Below are 17,253 nucleotides of genomic sequence, written 5' to 3'. Positions count from 1 at the left end.
AGAACTCTCTGATTGGTTAAAATATACTACAGCTGATTGGTTAAAATACACTACAGCTGATTGGATGACCGTTCATCCACCTTACATTCTGATTGGTTAAAATACACTACAGCTGATTGGTTATATACAAGTCTATTTACAGATCTAGACTCTTGCACTCGCTGCCTAACTTGGCAACAACCACACTACATTTGGCGCTTAGCGCTGTCTCAGTCCTGACAACCATACACCAGATCTTTAGGGATGCGGCCTTCATCCATTCAGCAAACATGAATGAGCCAGCAAAGACAGCGTTGACTCAGAAGGGTGAAGACAGTTGGCAAGCCTGCACGCTCAAGCACTTCAGTGTTTGGGATCTTGTCCTGCCATCGGATTCCAAGAATGCGTCTGAGACATTGGAGATGGAAACTGTTTAGTCTCTTCTCTTGGGTGGAATATGTGGTCCATGTTTCCCTCTAGTAGAGTAGGGTGTTTAGAATGCAAGCTCTGTACAGCTGCATCTTGGTATTCACCATTACATTTTTGTTTGACCACACCCTCTTTTGAAGTTTTGACATCACCCTGGCAGCCTTCACAATTCTTGTGTTGATCTCTGGCTCGAGGGAAAGATTTGAAATTATTGTTGACCCCAGACACTGAAAATGGTCAACATATGTTCAGCTTTTGGCTTCCGATGTGGATTGTTGGAGGAGAGTTAGTGCCCTGCCCCATCACTTCCGTTTTCTTCAGGCTGATGTTGAGGCCAAATTTGTTGCACGCTTGCGCAAGCGGTCTGTGAGTCTCTGAAGGGCCTCCTGTGTGTGTGTGTGTGACCAGTGCAGTGTCATCAGCGAAGATAGCCTCTCTGATAGTGACATGCCTGACTTTGGTCTTGGCTCTGAGTCTGGCCAGGTTAAAGAGCTTTCCGTCAGATCTTGTGTGTAGGTAGACTCCATCTTCGTTGTTTGCGAACACATATGACAGAAGCATGGAGAAAAATATGCCAAAAAGTGTTGGGGCGAGCACGCAACCCTGCTTGACACCACTGCTTATTTGGAACAGGTCACACACTGCTTCATTGTAGCACACTGTGCTGTACATGTCCTTGTGAAAGGATTCGACAATGGCCAGTAATTTTTGGGGCAACCTGTCTTCCTCAGAAGTATGAATAGTCCGTTCCTGCTCACTAGATCAAAGGCCTTTGTCAGGTCAATGAAGGCAAGGTAGAGTGGTTGATTTTGCTCTCGGCATTTTTCCTGTAACTGTCTGATGGAGAATTTCATGTTGATGGTAGATCTGCCTGCCCTAAACCAACACTGCGACTCTGGGTATATATGCATGCTGCCAGAACTTGCTGTTGGGTCAGGATGACTCTTGCAAAGGCTTTGCCAACAGTGCTAAGTAGAGAGATGCCCGGTCGCTGTTGCAGTTGCTGCGGTCGCCCTTGTTCTTGTACAGGGTCACGATCTTTGCATCTTGTGTGTCCTGTGATACAGAGCCCTCCCTCCAGCACATGCAGAGTAATTCATGCAGATCTGAAGCAGTGCTGCTTTCCAGCATTTGATCACCTCAGGAGTTATCCTGTCCTCTCCTGGGGCCTTTCCAACAATCAGACAGTCTGTGGCCCTGCTCAGCTCTTCTTCAGTTGGCTCTGCATCCAGCTCAGGGCTGCTTCTGATACAACGTCTTGCATGGATTATAACTCTAGGTAGTGCTGTCTCCATCTGCTTTCGTTGATCAGTGATGTTCTCTCCCGTCTTGGACTTCAGGGAGGCGGTTTTGGAGGTGATCGGACCAGTTGCCTTCTTGATACCCGCGTACATGCTGCCTTTGTTTCTAAAGTCTGCTGCAAACTGTAAGCTCTGACTCAGATTCAGCCAGTAGTCATTGGAGCAGTGCCGAGCTGTCTGGTGACACTTGCTGCGTGCACACCTTAGTGCGTCCCATGTAGCTTGAAGCTCCTGTGCGGCCATTCTCCAACGATGCAAAAAGATTCCCAATAACTCCTGAACTTTGGCCGGGTCTGTTGTCATCGAGTGTTGATACGTGGGCGGCCTTTGGATTTGGAATGATGCATTCTGTGCGGGATATGTCATATCTTGGAGCGGACGAATATGTGGTCAGTGTCACAATCAGTGCTATGGAAGCTTCTTGTGTTGAGCACACCATTGAGATCTTGCTCCCTGGACAAGATCAGATCCAGCTGGTGCCAGTGGTTGGATCTGGGGTGACGTCATGAGACTTTGTGCCTTGCTGTGTTTTTGAAGGTGTTTGTCACTGCCAACTTGTGAAAGGAACACACCTCCAAAAGTCTGACCATTGTCATTCATTTTGCCAACTCCATGACGTCCGATTATAGAAGGCCAGGCTTCGAAGTCAGCACCCACCCTTGCATTGAAATCTCCCAAGATGTAAAGACCGTCTTTGTTGGGCACACTTCTCACAACTGAATCAAGAGCATCATAGAACTGGTCCTTCTCGTCTGTGGTAGAGTTTAGGGTTGGAGTGTAAATGCAAACAAAGTTGGCTGTGCCCGTTCTTGTTGTTATCTTCATGGTCAGGAGCCTCTCAGAACCTCAGTTGGTGGTTCAATGGCTGACAGTGAAGAGTTCCTCACAGTAAAACCCACGCAGTGTATGCGTGCCTCCTCTGAGCTCTTCCCCTGCCTGAGGAACGTGTAGTTCTTTTCGCGCAGAGATCCATCCTCTGGCAGCCTTGTCTCTTGCAGTGCAGCAATGTTGATATTAAAATGGCTTTGTTCTCAGTCAATTATGGCAGTCTTCTGTAGGTTGTCCATTGACTGCGGATCGCTGTTGAAACCTGGACACATTGTCTTTACATTCCAGCTTGCAATCTGAAGAGCTGGCATCTTCCTCTTAATTTTTCTTTTGTTTGGTACAGAAATTTACAACCCACCTGTTGATTTCTCTAAACTCCAAGCACCCAATGGAGCAAGCAGGTTGTGGTGGGGTAGTACCTCATTACCAGCTTGAGGCGGGCATTAACTACCCAATGGAATCTGAGATTCCTCCCACTGATGAGAGCAACCCCTGGTGCCTGGCTCTTCGCCAAACGAGCCAAGGCTTATAACCGGTAACTGCTGCTTTCCATGTTGTGTCCACGCTGACTTAGTGAAGCTGGAGTGACCTCTCCAGGTGCAGGCCTTGGCAGACTGATATGGAGGACAATCTGTTGCCCATGTAGCATGTCCCCCCTCTCCTCGCCTTTAGTTGACACCAGGGGAAAGGCAGAAGCCAATATGCCAGGCACCAGGGACGATGCAGGAGTTGCCGGAAAGGAGTTGGTTACAACTCAAGACCACCTTTGGGACTCCTAGCCGGATTTTCTGTGAAGGTTTACTACCTTAGCCTTTTCCTGAAGAAGATGTATCCGCAAGGCAGCGGAGGTTTGAGCTTGGAGTTGTCCTCCTAGACGAAAAGCCTTCCGTGGCTAACGAGCTTCATCCACGATGTTGCTACAGAAGTACGTTTAGGTATGGGACCATGCGACAAGGCTGTGCTCTACGCTTCCTTTCATAGTGATGTCCTGGTGTTAATTAGGCCCGAGAGATTGGACACTTGCAGTGTTGGTCAGGAAATCAGAGCAGCACACCCAGAGACGCACCCTGACATGTGGTCCCAGTCTTTCCATTAAAGCCAGTAGCACACTCAACAGGTTTGGTGTTGGCCACAGGCCAAAAAATCCATCTCCACTGGGAATTGAACTCGCTTCCTCCCAGCCATCAATCCACGATGCTTACCACTTCGCCAGGTCTGCTGGTTTAAAGTTGTAGTAGTGGTGATTTTAATCTTCTAATCTTCTGCTGAAGGAAAATTAGGTTTCTTTATATTTCTCCCATTTTTAAGCTTTGTTTTTTTTTCTTTTAGGATGTGTGATATGCATCCATGCACTCACACACACCTCATATGGATACTTAGATACATATTGTGCATTTGTGTGTGTGTGTGTGTGTGTGTGTCCATTCTCACTTAACATGGAAGCTTTCTTCCAAATTCTAACTCCAGTCTAGTACACTTGGCGCTGCATTCAATATCTTGACAAACATATATTTGTTCTCTTTGTAATAATTACATTTTTTTAATGCTTGTGATATTTTGTGTTAGACATACGCTATTGTTAATTAAGTTTAGGAATGAAAAGGTGGTGTTAGGTTTCTTTGTTTATCATGGGCTTCAAGTTCATTGTGCATCTTTTTACATGTGTGGGGACTGATTTTCACAGAGGGCTCAGGGGGTGATGGAGGGGGGTTATGATGTACACTGGTAAAATGATGGTATTAGTTTATGGCACAGTGATTATCATTCATTTGTGTGCAGTTCATTTCCTGGCAGTATTTTATCTCCTGTTTGATCTAATAAACAGTTTTTTTATGATCTTTTTTTATGACATACAAGCAGAAAGCAAATATTTCTGTTGTTAAAGTAGAGCCAGTAACATGGCAAGCATTATCACATGATTACAAAGAAAAGTTCAACCAACCATGCTCAGATTAGTTTATGTGGTAGAAAAAAAAAAGTGTTTCAGAGTTTGTTAAGAAGGATTCTTTTTTGTTTTTATTCTTTACTTTGTATACTCTGCCTCCAAAATGGTACTTATTTCCCCATTTTGTATCTGAGTACTTCAGCTCCTTGTGAGACGATTACCATCCTGTTGCCCTGACTTCAGCAGTGATGAAATGCCTTGAATAAAATGTTCTCCGCCATCTACATTCTTTCACTAAATAGCATCTTGACCCTCTTCAGTTTGCTTACAAACCACACAGATGTACTGACGATGCTATCCTAACTCTCCTTCATAATGCTTTCCATCATTTAAATAACACAGGATCTTTTGTTCGTATTCTTCTTGTTGACTTCAGCTTTGAACACAATACAACCTCATCTTCTTGCCCTCAGACTGTTGGGCTTTGATGTTGATCTGAAGCTTACCCTTTGGATAGTAAGTTTTCTTCTCAGTAGAACTCTGTCTGTTTGTTTTCATTCTGCCCACTCTTCTCTAAACTCTACTTCTACTAGTGCACCCCAGTGTACAGTGCTGTCCCCTGTCCTATTTACACTGTACACAAATGACTGCAGTCATGGAGGAAACTACTGTCATAAAATATTCTGAGGATTCAGCTGCTGAAGATCTGTCCAACTCTGATTCTGATGATATTTACTTCAGTGAAATTTAAAAGTTCTGTTCTTGGTGTGAGGAAAACTATCTGGACCTCAACGTATTGAAAACAAAAGAAATGTAATATAGATATTTATGGACCATCTTAGGCAATAAGCTGACTTTTGACAGAAATGTTGATTCCATTCATAAGAAATGCCAATCTATAATTTTTTGTTTTCAGAAGCTTAGAAATATTGGTATAAATTCAAATAACCTTCAAAGTTACTACGGATGCTGTATTCAGTCCATGCTCACAGTTTCATTTTTGACTCACATGTGTAAACAAGTGAGTCTATGTTTTAACCTAGTGTTCGGTTGTCTGTGTGTGTGTGTGTGTGTGTGTGTGTGTGTGTGTGTCTGTGTGTCCGTGGTAAACTTTAACATTGACATTTTCTCTGCAACTACTTTGTCAGTTGACACCAAATTTGGCATAAAAATAGGAAAAATTCAGTTCTTTCCAGTCATCTTGTTTAAAACAATATTGCGCCTCTGGGATGGGTACAAAAAAATAAAGAATGAAGCCTAATTATATGCAAACTGCATTTACTGTTATATTTATATTTTTTGTATTCTCTAAACTTGGCACTTTGATCTGATATTCTGACCCAACAGCTAGAGCAGTCATTATTATCATTTTTTGTTCAAACAGGAACTTCTTTTGCTAAGCATGGAAGTTTTATTTATTTTGCAAACGTTTTGGTGCAGATAGTAAAAAAGGGAAATTACTCTGTAATGCTAGGGGAGTTAATTTGCTTTAAACTGATCTTTCTCATCTTAAACATTACATTTTGAAACAAGAGAGGCAAGGCCTTCAAGACTCACTTGTGATGCACTTTTTAAAAAAACATCCAAGCTTTTTATGTATTGAGTATAATTTCAAAATGTAATGTTTAAGATGAGAAAGATCAGTTTAAAGCAAACTAAGTCCCCCAGCAAAGTAATTTCCCTTGTTTTACTGTCTGCACCAAAACGTTTCCAATAAACAAAACTTCCATGCTCAGCAAAAGAAGTTCCTGTTTGAACAAAAAATGATAATAACGACAGATCTTTTGTTGGGTCGAATATCAGATCAAAGTGCCAAGTTTAGAGAATATAAAAAATATAAATATAACAGTAAATGCATTATACTCAATACATAAAAAGCTTGGATTTTTTTTTTAAAGGGTATCACAATTGAGTCTTGAAGGCCTTGCCTCTCTTGTTTGTGTTGGTATGGAGGTTTGGGAGTGAGTAGCAAGTGTGTTTTGAACGATGTCATGAGTGTGTGCAGTAAAATTGTGGGAGTGAAACAAGCTAGTATGCAAGAGCTGTGTGAGAAGCGAATGGTTCAGAAAAGCAGACAGATAGCAACTGACGACACCCCTATCTTAGCAAAGTATTATGAGCTACTGCCATCAGGACGATGCCACAGGACTTTTACGTTGAAATCCAGAGCTCTGAAGACATTAATTTTATATTCAATCCTTGAGAACTATGTGTGTGTGTGTGCATGTGTTCCTAAAAAATATGTCTCCAAAATCAGTTTTTAATTTTTGTAATATGCTCAAAGGAGACAAAAAAGTCATTTAAGCTGTAAGTAAGATGACTAGATTTGCAAATGTTTCCTAGCTACACTTTTGGAGTCAAAAGACATTTGTGTTTTCTCAACTTTTATGAGACATTGTTGTGTATTTGGAAATGTTTGTTCTGGGCATGAAAACATTATTTTGCAGTAATCCTCCATACTCCAATAGGAGTGAAAGGGATAATTAAAACTTGAAACTTGTGTTCGTTCTTTAATTTAACATCTTTTCACTATCAGTGATATTAAATGATTAAAAAAGGAAAAAAAAAAAAAGGGGTGGGGGTGGGGGGTGGGGTGGGGGGGACAGAAAAGGTAGAAAACTGCCCAAAAATGCAAAACTAACATGCAATTACATTTAACAGTAACAATTCAATAATGATAATAATAATCAGAAACCATTAACACAATTCTGAAGTACATTAAAGGAATGTAGAAATAGGGCTATGAACTAATGTCTGTGAAAGTTCGACCATAATAAGAACCTCGTCAGAAATAACTTTCCAAAAATCTTTTGCAGAATAGTTGTTCTCTTTGAAATACTTGGGCAAGAAGGTACATAACTGCTGACAGTGAAACAAACAATGATGCAAGCTGAACTGCTTACCACATATGCATGTAACATTTTTACTTTACTATGCTTCAGGGCATCAAGTTTTATATGGAAGAAAGTAGAGGTTATTAATCTTGTATAGCAAGCTGATGGATTCGGTATCTTTTCTTTAATAATATTCTTGGGGAATAATGTCCCTTTATGTTTTAAAAACGTTTCCTTCAATCGGTTATGAAATAGACCCCATGCTGATTTTTCTAGCAAAGTGTATGCCTCTTTTATGGAAAGACAGACATGTATTTTTGTTGATTTTTCTGAATCTTGTGCTCCTCTTTTAGCTGCTTTATCAGCAGTATCATTGCCATGAATGCCCACATGAGAAGGCACCCAACAAAAACTGACCTCAGTCCCTTTAATCCTCAAACAATGTACCAAATGATTTGCCTTAATAACTAAGTCAGGTCTTGTTTCAAGGCTAAATAAATTCTAAATCATAAAGTACTGATTTGGAATCAACAAAGAATGCTATTTTCGAGAAAACTATTTGATGGCTCACTAAGTAGTTCAGTGATTGTATAATAGCAATTAGCTCAGCCGTGAATATGGAAAGATGTTTTCCAATAAAGTAAGATTTTTCAACTTCAAAGGCAGGAATATAGAAAGCCACACCAGCATTTTTGTCATCAAGAACAGATCCATATGGAGATGTTTCTGATATTTTTCTGCTATATGAATTCTGGCAGTACTTGTCGTGATTTTTACATCATAACTCTGTGTGTGTGTGTGTGTGTGTGTGTGTGTGAGCGCGCGCGCGCACTTTCATACGAGATGTGTGAGAGTACGTGCATGATTGGTTGTACCTTGTTCTGGATGTGTGTGTGTGTGTGTTTGTGTGTGTGTGTCTTTGTACTTAGCTTAAAACACGTGACAATTGGTTATTATGAATGTGCAGTATGTAGGATGAATAATGTGCAATAATGCCAATATGCAGGATGAATGTACAGTGCAATATGCCTTATGTTGACGTTCATATTCTAAATATATTTCTGTTAATAGTTACGATGTAATAATTAATTGCAGTGTTTCTAAGGTGGTGTGTGAAATGCTTTTATTTGAAAACATATGTGAATTACTCCTGTTTAATCAAGTAATCCGTGTGTGTGTGTGTGGAGGTGTGTGTGTGTGTGTGTGGGGGGGGGGGGGGGGGGGGGGGGGGGGGGGGTTGTGTGCTGATCATCTGGTTGTTGTTTATTTGCCGCACCTGATGCAATTTATCTTTATCAGATAATAAAGTTATTCTTATCTTATCTATTATAATCAATGTGCAATATAGTAGGCCATGCTCATAATTATATTCAAAATAATGTTTATTAATTCTTTGTGTTTTCACATAAAGAATATTTCCTGCAATGTGTGGATGAATGTATGAAACCGTGTATGTGGTATTTTTACATTTGTGTCTTCGTTATATTCGTAAAAGCTGTTTTTGTTTTTTAGAGTCATGGTCTCCATGTTCTTTACTTGTCTAGGTTGTGATAATGCACCTGACCAAATTTCTCTAGTTGGAGATAATAAAGTTATTCTTTTCTGATCTTATCTGATCTTATCTTAGTAATTACATGAGAGTTACTGTGACAACACGCTCTTCATGGGACATGTTTCACACAGAGCAGTCTGTTGCGACAAAAAGTAGTACAGCAAAGTACAGTACAATACCGTACAGTACAGTACAGTACAGTACAGTACAGTACAGTGGAGTGCAATGCAGTGCAATACAATACATACAACAGTTAAGTGTCAGAGTACTTTCATCTCTGTTGCTGACACCCCTCTTTTGTTCCAGACGACTATGATGCCATGGATGGCAGTTTCCTTGACGACCACACAGATGACCTTGAGGCTGGCCTTGGCCTTCTGGCGGAGCAGCGTGTGGTGGTGACGGTTCGACGATCCTCTGTGTATCTAGACTGTGCGGTGGCCGCTGAGCCCCAGTTTGGGAACCTGACCTACACCTGGAACATCAGTGGTCACAAGATACAGTCCAGGTTGTGTGTGTGTGTGTGTGTGTGTGTGTGAGAGAGAGAGAGAGTTAGGATGGGGAGTGGGGGTGTGGGGTGAGGTCAAGCAATTAGACATGGATCAGGTGGAAGAAAGGGGTGGAGGGCACTCTGTCAGTATTTCCTTCAGTATATGGTGTTTTTTTTTCAAGATTCTGATTAAAACGAGAACAATGACTGAACTTTGAATCACTTAACTCTATGGAGACGTAGTTAAATAGTTCATGCAGTTCTGCTGCGATAGGCTATTTTGGTAATATTTGAAAAATTTGACACATTTTCACACAGAAACAAAGACATACAAATGATTTAACACAAGAAAGTTTACTATCTCTTCTTTTAACATTTTAAACCAGTTTTTTCATTACATGCTGCTAAATATTTCAGAAAAAAAAATAAATTATGTCACTAAATACTGAAAAACAGAAAAAATTGAAAAATAGGTACACTGTACTCACCAGGCATGTCATATCCATCAGCTAATCCACACAGAAGAATACGATGAATTTTTCACGCAGTAAAGTTCCTTGATTCTCATGAACTAGTTTGAAGTCATATGTTGCACAACAAACTGTTTAAAAAAATGAAATAAAAGATCACAACACTGGAAAAACCGAAAATGCAGAATCCTACAAAACCATCACTTGAAAAAAAAGAAAAAAAACAAACCCTACGTACACATTTCTGCTGCAGTTAAATCATTACTTGCTGTAGTCCTTGACTGTGTAAAACACTTCAAAGCATGGCACAGCACAGAGGGGCACTTCACACTGTTTGCACATGATTGTGGTGGTTTTTTTGGCGTTTTTCAATTATTGACGTGACGCTCCTTGTGTTTTCAGTTTGGCATAACACACCTTGCACCCTCTCTGTGTTTTCCTGGTCTTCTGCTCCTTGGTGGGTGGAATGTTAGCAGGCCAGTGACTGCCTGGCCTCAGTCTCCCTATGTCTGCTCCTGTGTCTGGCAGATCTCCTCCTCAGGCGTGTAAAGATTTTTGAAAATCTGTAACAGACAGTACTGTCATGAGGAAAAAAAAGAAGAAAAGCTTTTGCATGTATTGCAAAAAAAAAAAAAAAAAAAAAAAAAAAAAGAAGCAAAATAAACATCAGTGATATTACACAGCATATACACATGCATTATAATTCAGGAGTGACAGTGTAGATAACACACATGCACAGACACGCCTATGCATATTACACAGACACACCCATTGCACAGCCACACCCATCACCCACCACAATTTGATAAGTGCAGCACACACAGAAAATGATGATTTTACATTAATCTATACAAATTATTCATTAAAAATTGTAAAAAAAATCAACATTATTTACACAAGAAATAAATTAGCAACAATATCAAATTGTAAGCACACTCACCTCCAGCACTTGATCAAAGAAGGGGCGAATCTTGTACAATGGGTCATGTCCATCTTGCCCTCTTGTAATGAAGTTGTTATTGTCATTCAAGTGAAAGAAGCCAAGAATTGAACAAAAACGCTCACACTTCAGCAGACGTGAGGCAAACTCAGTGTGCAGAGAAGGATTGGTCGACCAGTGGTTAGTGATTTTCGTTTTTTTTATCAGTCCTATTTGTATGAGTATGGCAACAAAATGTGTCATCTCGTTGATTGTCACTGGCTTCCAAGTTCTAAAAATTGTCTTGAACAGTTTGATAAGGTCTTTGTCAGTGATCAGTCGGTATAAGTCAACAGGAGTGGGCGTGTCTGGAAAGTCAGTGAGAGTCCGAGGATCCCAGTGAAAGGTGCAGCCAGTGGGAAGTCTGTCAGGTCTTTTACCCACTCATACATGTATTCTTGTTCCTCATCGTCAATATCTACAGTCATCAAGTCATCTTGTCTTGCAGTATGGCCGTCACTTGTGTCACTGTCGATTTCTGTCTCAGCACCATAGGGGTCAGTCAGCAAAGTTTCGTTGTCACTTTCAAAATCATCATCTGGTACTAACTGAATGTCATCATCATCAGAGAATTCATTACCAGTGTCTAGGAGGTCTGGTTCAATGTCTGATCCTTCTTCTGTCACAAGTTCGACCGCCTCATGCAAAGAGCACGTTTGCTGCGCTGCCATCTTTGTTGTGAAAAGTCGACCTTTGACCTGGTGTAACAGGCCAGATCTTACCCTGGCCAGAGTTTACCCCCGTAAGAACTGGCCTAGGCCAGAGTTTACCCCCATAAGAACTAGCCTAGGCCAGAGTTTACCCCCGTAAGAACTGGCCTAGGCCAGAGTTTACCCCCGTAAGAACTGGCCTGGGCTACATCTTACCTGGGGTATAGTTTGGCCTAGGCCGGTTTATATCCTCGGGGCCATTTCTTACCCTCTCTCTTTTTCTCTGATATACATTGGTATTTGAAGAGTGCCAAGATTAACAACATTAGAATGAAGGGTATGTGAACTGCAAGGAATATATTTCACACAACATTTATTACCAATGGGCTTTTATTCAAAACTGGAAAGCAATCAGTGAACTTGTTGCTTGGATAAAACTGTTGTCTTATTTGCAATTAAAATTTTCGATATGGAACACATTTCTTAATTGATATCATCTTTAAACATGAAGTTTGTTCCTTGAGATGTTCAGTCACTCAGTTGTACAGTGATTTCTTTTGATGAATTATGCTAAGTAATCTTGAGTTGGACTTAGAAAGAGGGAGACGTAGTGGCACCCCACGAGAATTGTGGTTATGCAAGGTTTGTAATATGGCTGTGATTGGGATGAGTTCTATTTTATAATGGGATGCACAAAGTATAATGACTTCCGAAACAAGCATGTGCATGAAAAATATTTGTCTCCGAAGTCGGTTTTCATTTTTGTGGGGTTTTTTTGTTTGTTTTTTGTTCATAGGAAGCAGATGGAATTTGTTAGCTATAAGTACGTTCATCAAATTTGTACATTCAAATGCTAATTGTTATTTGAAACATATTTGCGTTTTCTTATTAAGTTATAGTGTTAAGTATTGGAATGTCTTCTTTTTGGGCGTAAAAGTATCATTTGATAGCAGTCCTCCACAAGCAACTAGAGTGAAAGGATGAATAAAACTTTAAACTATAATTTTTTAGATAATGAACATGGAAGAAAGAATATGAGAAGAGAATCAAGAAAGAAAAAGAGTGTATTGAAGACAGGTATCTCCACTAAAAAATCAAAGAGCAAGAACAGAGACAAAGAACACACATGCACGCACGCATGCACGCACGCATGCACACGCACACACACACACACACACACACTCCCTTTATTGTTGTGTCTATAAACCTTTCATTTATGGTTTTCATTACATCTGATTCTGATTCACACACACATGCACACACACATGCACGCACACGCTGCATGAAATGATGGTTTTGCAGTTTATTTTCCAGATAATTCGGGGAGTCAGGTTTATGTTCCCCTAGGTCTATGTTTCCCAGAATTTTCCTTCAGCCAGCTACAAGTTCTTACAGGACTATATTCCCCCAGGTCTATGTTTCCACGGGTCTATGTTCCCCTAAATTTACGTTTTCTGGGTCTTTGTTCTCCCAGTCAATATTCTGTTCTCCCAGTCTATATTCCCCCAGGTCGATATTCCCCCGAAAATGTTATTGGTAGGTCTTTGTTTCCCCAGGTCTGTATTACTCCAGGTCTATGTTCCCCCAGGTCTATGTTCCCCCAGGTCTGTATTACTCCAGATCTATGTTCCCCCAGGTCTGTATCCCTTCCCCCCCTACCCCACAAGTCTATGTTCCCCTAAACATATGTTTGTTTAATCATACATACACTTTTGGGTGCTTGTCAGCAGTGGTCACCAGTAGTCAATGGTCAGCAGACAGTAATGGTCAGCGGTGCTCAGTGGTGGTCAGCGGTCCATAGTGGTTGGCGGTGGTCACCAGTCCGTGGTGGTCTGTGGCGGTCAGTAGTGGTCAGTCATGCTCATCGGAAGTCAGTAGTATGTAGTGGTCAGTGGTCGTCAACAGTGGTCAGTGATCTGTAGTGGTCAGTGGTGGTCAGCAGTGGTCAGTAGTTGTCTGCGGTTAATGGTGGTCAATGGTGGTGCGTATATAGTGGTCAGTGGTTCTCAGCGGTGGTAAGTTGTGGTCAATGGTGCTCTGTGATTGTGGTCAGCAGTAGTCAGTGGTAGTCAGCGGTCAGCAGTGGTCAGTAATGGGCAACACTGGTTATTAGTGAACAGTGATGTCAGTGGTTAGCAGAAGCCAGTGGTCAGTGGTGGTCAGCAGTGGTCAGTGCTGGGCAGCGGTGGTCAGTTGCCAGAAGTGGTCAGAGGTCAATATTCAGAAGTGGTCAGTATATAGTGGTTAGTGGTTGGTTCTGGTCGGTCAGTGGTTAGCGGTTGTAAGTGATCAGTAGTGCTAGTAGTCAGTGGTTGTTAGTGGTGGTCAGCTGTCAGTAGTCAGTTTTGCCCAGCAGTTGTCAGTGGTGGTCAGCATTAGTCAGTGGTCATCAGTGGTCAATGGATGTCAGTGGTCAGTGGTCAATAATGGTTAGTGGTCAGTATATGGTGGCCATCACTGGTCAGTAGTGGTCAGTAGTTAGTGGTTATTAGCAGTAGTCAGCGGTCAGTGGTGGGCAGCAGTGGATAGTAGTAGTCAGTGGACTGCAGCGGTCAGCAGTGGTGAGTGGTGGTCACTGGGTAGTGGTTGTCAGTGATCAGCAGTGGTCAGCAATGGCCAACGGTCAGTGGTGGTCAGCGGTCAGTAGTGGTCAGTTTGCAGTTAATAAAATCAAAAACAAAAAACAAGGACGTCTTGATAATGCACAAATGTGACAAAACAATGCAATCTGAAGAATTTGACGAAGTGGTCAGCAGTGGCAAGTAATGGTCAGTAATGGCCAACAGTATAGTGAAATCCTGCTAAAACATTGCAATATTGCATGCAGTGTGATGCAAGCTGAACTCTGATAGTGGTCAGTTGTGGTCATGCAGCGGTCAAACATCAACAAAGTATGCATGTATATGTGTATGTAGTTATATGTGTGTTTGTATGCATATGTGTGTATGTATACGTATGTGTATGTATGCGCACATATGTGTGTGCGTGTGTGTGTGAATTGATATGTGAGTAAAATTATATATATATGTGTATATATATATATATATGTATATATGTATATATGTATATATATGTATATATATATGTGTGTGTGTGTGCATGCGTGCATGCGTGTGTGCATGTGTGTGTGTGTATTCAGGTTTATGTCAGTTTACAATGTGACTTTCCCATGTCCATTCATTGGGATTGGTGGTTTTGACCCCCTTTATTATTATTATTATTAATTTTTTAAAAATTATTATTTTATTTTTTAAATTTTTATTATTTAAAAAAAATTTATATATATATATTTTTTTAAATAAAATACATGATTTAAGTATGATTGTACCATAATTTTTTTTTCTTTTCTTTTCTTTTCTTAAAACGACACAATTATAACGAGGCTTTATTCTGACACAGAGAAACTTTGCTGAGAGAAATGTTTGAAACCAGATGTAGTTTTACTTTAGTTTGTGTTAATCTGCATAGTGCTAGTGTTGTCATTAATGGTAATGTGCAAGCTTCCACAGGCTGTAACATGGTTTCAGCAACCTGTTTTTTGGATTTTGTGATTTAAAATTGGACATCAATTACCTGTTGATTGTATGTATGTATGTAAGTATGTATGCATAGATCATGTGTGTGTATATATGTAGCTGTGTGTAATGTGTATGTATATGAAAGTATGCATGTATATGTGTATGTAGTTATATGTGTGTGTATGTATATGTATGTATGTTTTTGTATGCGTATGCATGTGCACATGTGTGTGTGTGTGTGTGTGTGTGTGTGTGTGTGTGTGTGTGTGTGTGTGTGTGTGTGAATTGATATGTGAGTAAAATTGTATGTGTGTGTGAATTGATATGAGTAAAATTGTAAAATTATATATATGTATGTATGTGTGTGTGTGTGTGTATTTGTGTATATATATATATATATATATATATATATATATATGTGTGTGTGTGTGTGTGTGTGTGTGTGTGTGTAGCCAGGTTTATGTAAGTTTACAATGTGACTTTCCCATGTCCCCAATGTGTGGGTGGGTGAATGTACGAGTTGGTATGAATGTGGGTTTGTTAAGAGTTCTTTAGCTAGTTAAATAGTATACGAAGCATTAATCTTGTTACATCGTACAAAAAAAGAAAAAGAAAAAAGTGCACAATCAATTACTGACTTTACAGTAGGAGTGCAAAATGCATTACTATGTCAGTTTCACTCTTTTGGTCACTTCTTGTTTTTATGTCATTATTTATGGGAAATATATTTCCTTGTAAATATTCATTCTTGCCTTTTCCTTACTCAGGTTGTAAACTGTCTTTTTTGATTGATCATTTTACATGTTTTTGTGGTGGTTAAGTTACCTTCTGTTTACAGAGAGGGGGGAGTTTTCAAATAACCCATGTCCACCGACCCTAGTTACATTCATGTTTTGTTTTACAGAATTCGATTACATTAATGCCTGTAGATTTGAACATGTACCGTGCTAGGGTTGGTTTGTATTTCACAACAGCTTTGGTCAAAACTAGACATTTATCTTTTGTAAACAAGTCAGTCATCTTACAATTCTTCTTAATGTCTTTTCTGGAGTACCCACACAGTATAACTCTTTCTGTTTTTGCTCATGTTCTTATTTCAGAATGCAATATAAGCGAGTATAGCAATCTTTTAAAGAAAAACTTTGCTTCTTCTTGTGGCATGAGCCAGCCAAGAAGTAATGACAGTCTGTTTAAATGTTTTACTCTGGTCCAACAGTTGCTACTGCTTTTGTCTGGTGACATAGAAACCAATCCAGACCCAAACAATAACATGGACCTCAGTATCATGCATGTAAATACAGTAAATACCTACAGTATGAGAAATAAGATTGATTTATTAGAAGCTGAGTATGGTAGCTTTGATATTATCACAGTATCTGAAACATGGCTTTCAGATTTGGACAGCAATAGTTCCAACCACATTACAAACTTCCATCCACCTGTTAGATGTGACAGAACAAACGATCCACATGGCGGTGTTGCTATTTATGTGAAAAATAATTTATATTGTAAACCTCGCAATGACCTTCATGTAAACGGTTTAGAAGATGAATGGGTTGAAACAAAATTAGATCAAATAAGTTTATTAGTTGGATCTTTTTATTGTCTACCTAACTCTAATGCTAATTACTGGAATTTGATCGAAGAAAGCATACGTAGAGCCAGTGACACCACAAACAAATTCTTGATTCTTGGTGATTTTAATACTGATTTCCTAACAATACCATCACCCCTCTTAGTAGATATTTTGAATCGCTACCATATTAAGCAGTTAATAAATGAACCAACGAGGATTACCGAAGTAACAAGTTCATGCTTAGATCTTATACTTACTCAAAGCCCCAGTATGATAAAATCAACGGATGTCCTGCCTGCTGTCTGCAGTGACCATAGTGTACCTCTTGTGGCTGTCAAGAATACAGTAGGTAGAGAACAGTCATTTAAAAGAACAATTTTTAATTACAATAAGTTAGATAGATATAAATTTTGCAGTCTCCTACACCAGGTTAATTGGGATGAAGTGACCAATAATAAAACAATTGACGAAAGTGCGGAAACATTTTCAAATATTATAATGGATAAAGCAAAGCAATGTATGCCAACGAAGACTATCACTGTACGTCCAAATGATGTCCCTTGGATGACAGATGAAATTAGGCTGCTAATAGAGGAACGTAAAATAATTCATAAATTAGCTAAACAAACTAACAAACCAGAAGACTGGCAACAATTTCAGCGTTTTAGGAACTATGTTACATATAGAGAAAAACAAATACAGCTTGAGTATATCACCAATATAGAAAATAAGATAACAACTTCATCCAATTTTGGAACAAAA

The 17,253-nt window shown here is 39.8% G+C and overlaps 1 protein-coding gene across 2 annotated transcripts in view; it reads left to right on the top strand.

Moving 5' to 3' along the window:
* LOC143277734 (protogenin A-like) overlaps positions 1-17,253 on the top strand; it is a 208,257-nt gene that overhangs the window by 41,146 nt on the left and 149,858 nt on the right. For both annotated transcript variants that reach the window (XR_013053779.1, XM_076582632.1), the window contains exon 2: positions 9,115-9,316. Coding sequence is in view for 1 of the 2 variants with exons in the window: in XM_076582632.1 (XP_076438747.1) it covers positions 9,115-9,316 (202 nt within the window). In the remaining variant the exon portion in view is untranslated. The remainder of the gene's footprint in view (positions 1-9,114; positions 9,317-17,253) is intronic.

This window comes from Babylonia areolata, chromosome 35 (assembly GCF_041734735.1).
Source record: "Babylonia areolata isolate BAREFJ2019XMU chromosome 35, ASM4173473v1, whole genome shotgun sequence".
Taxonomy (NCBI): Eukaryota; Metazoa; Mollusca; class Gastropoda; order Neogastropoda; family Buccinidae; genus Babylonia; species Babylonia areolata.
This window is presented reverse-complemented; position numbering and strand designations above follow the sequence as displayed.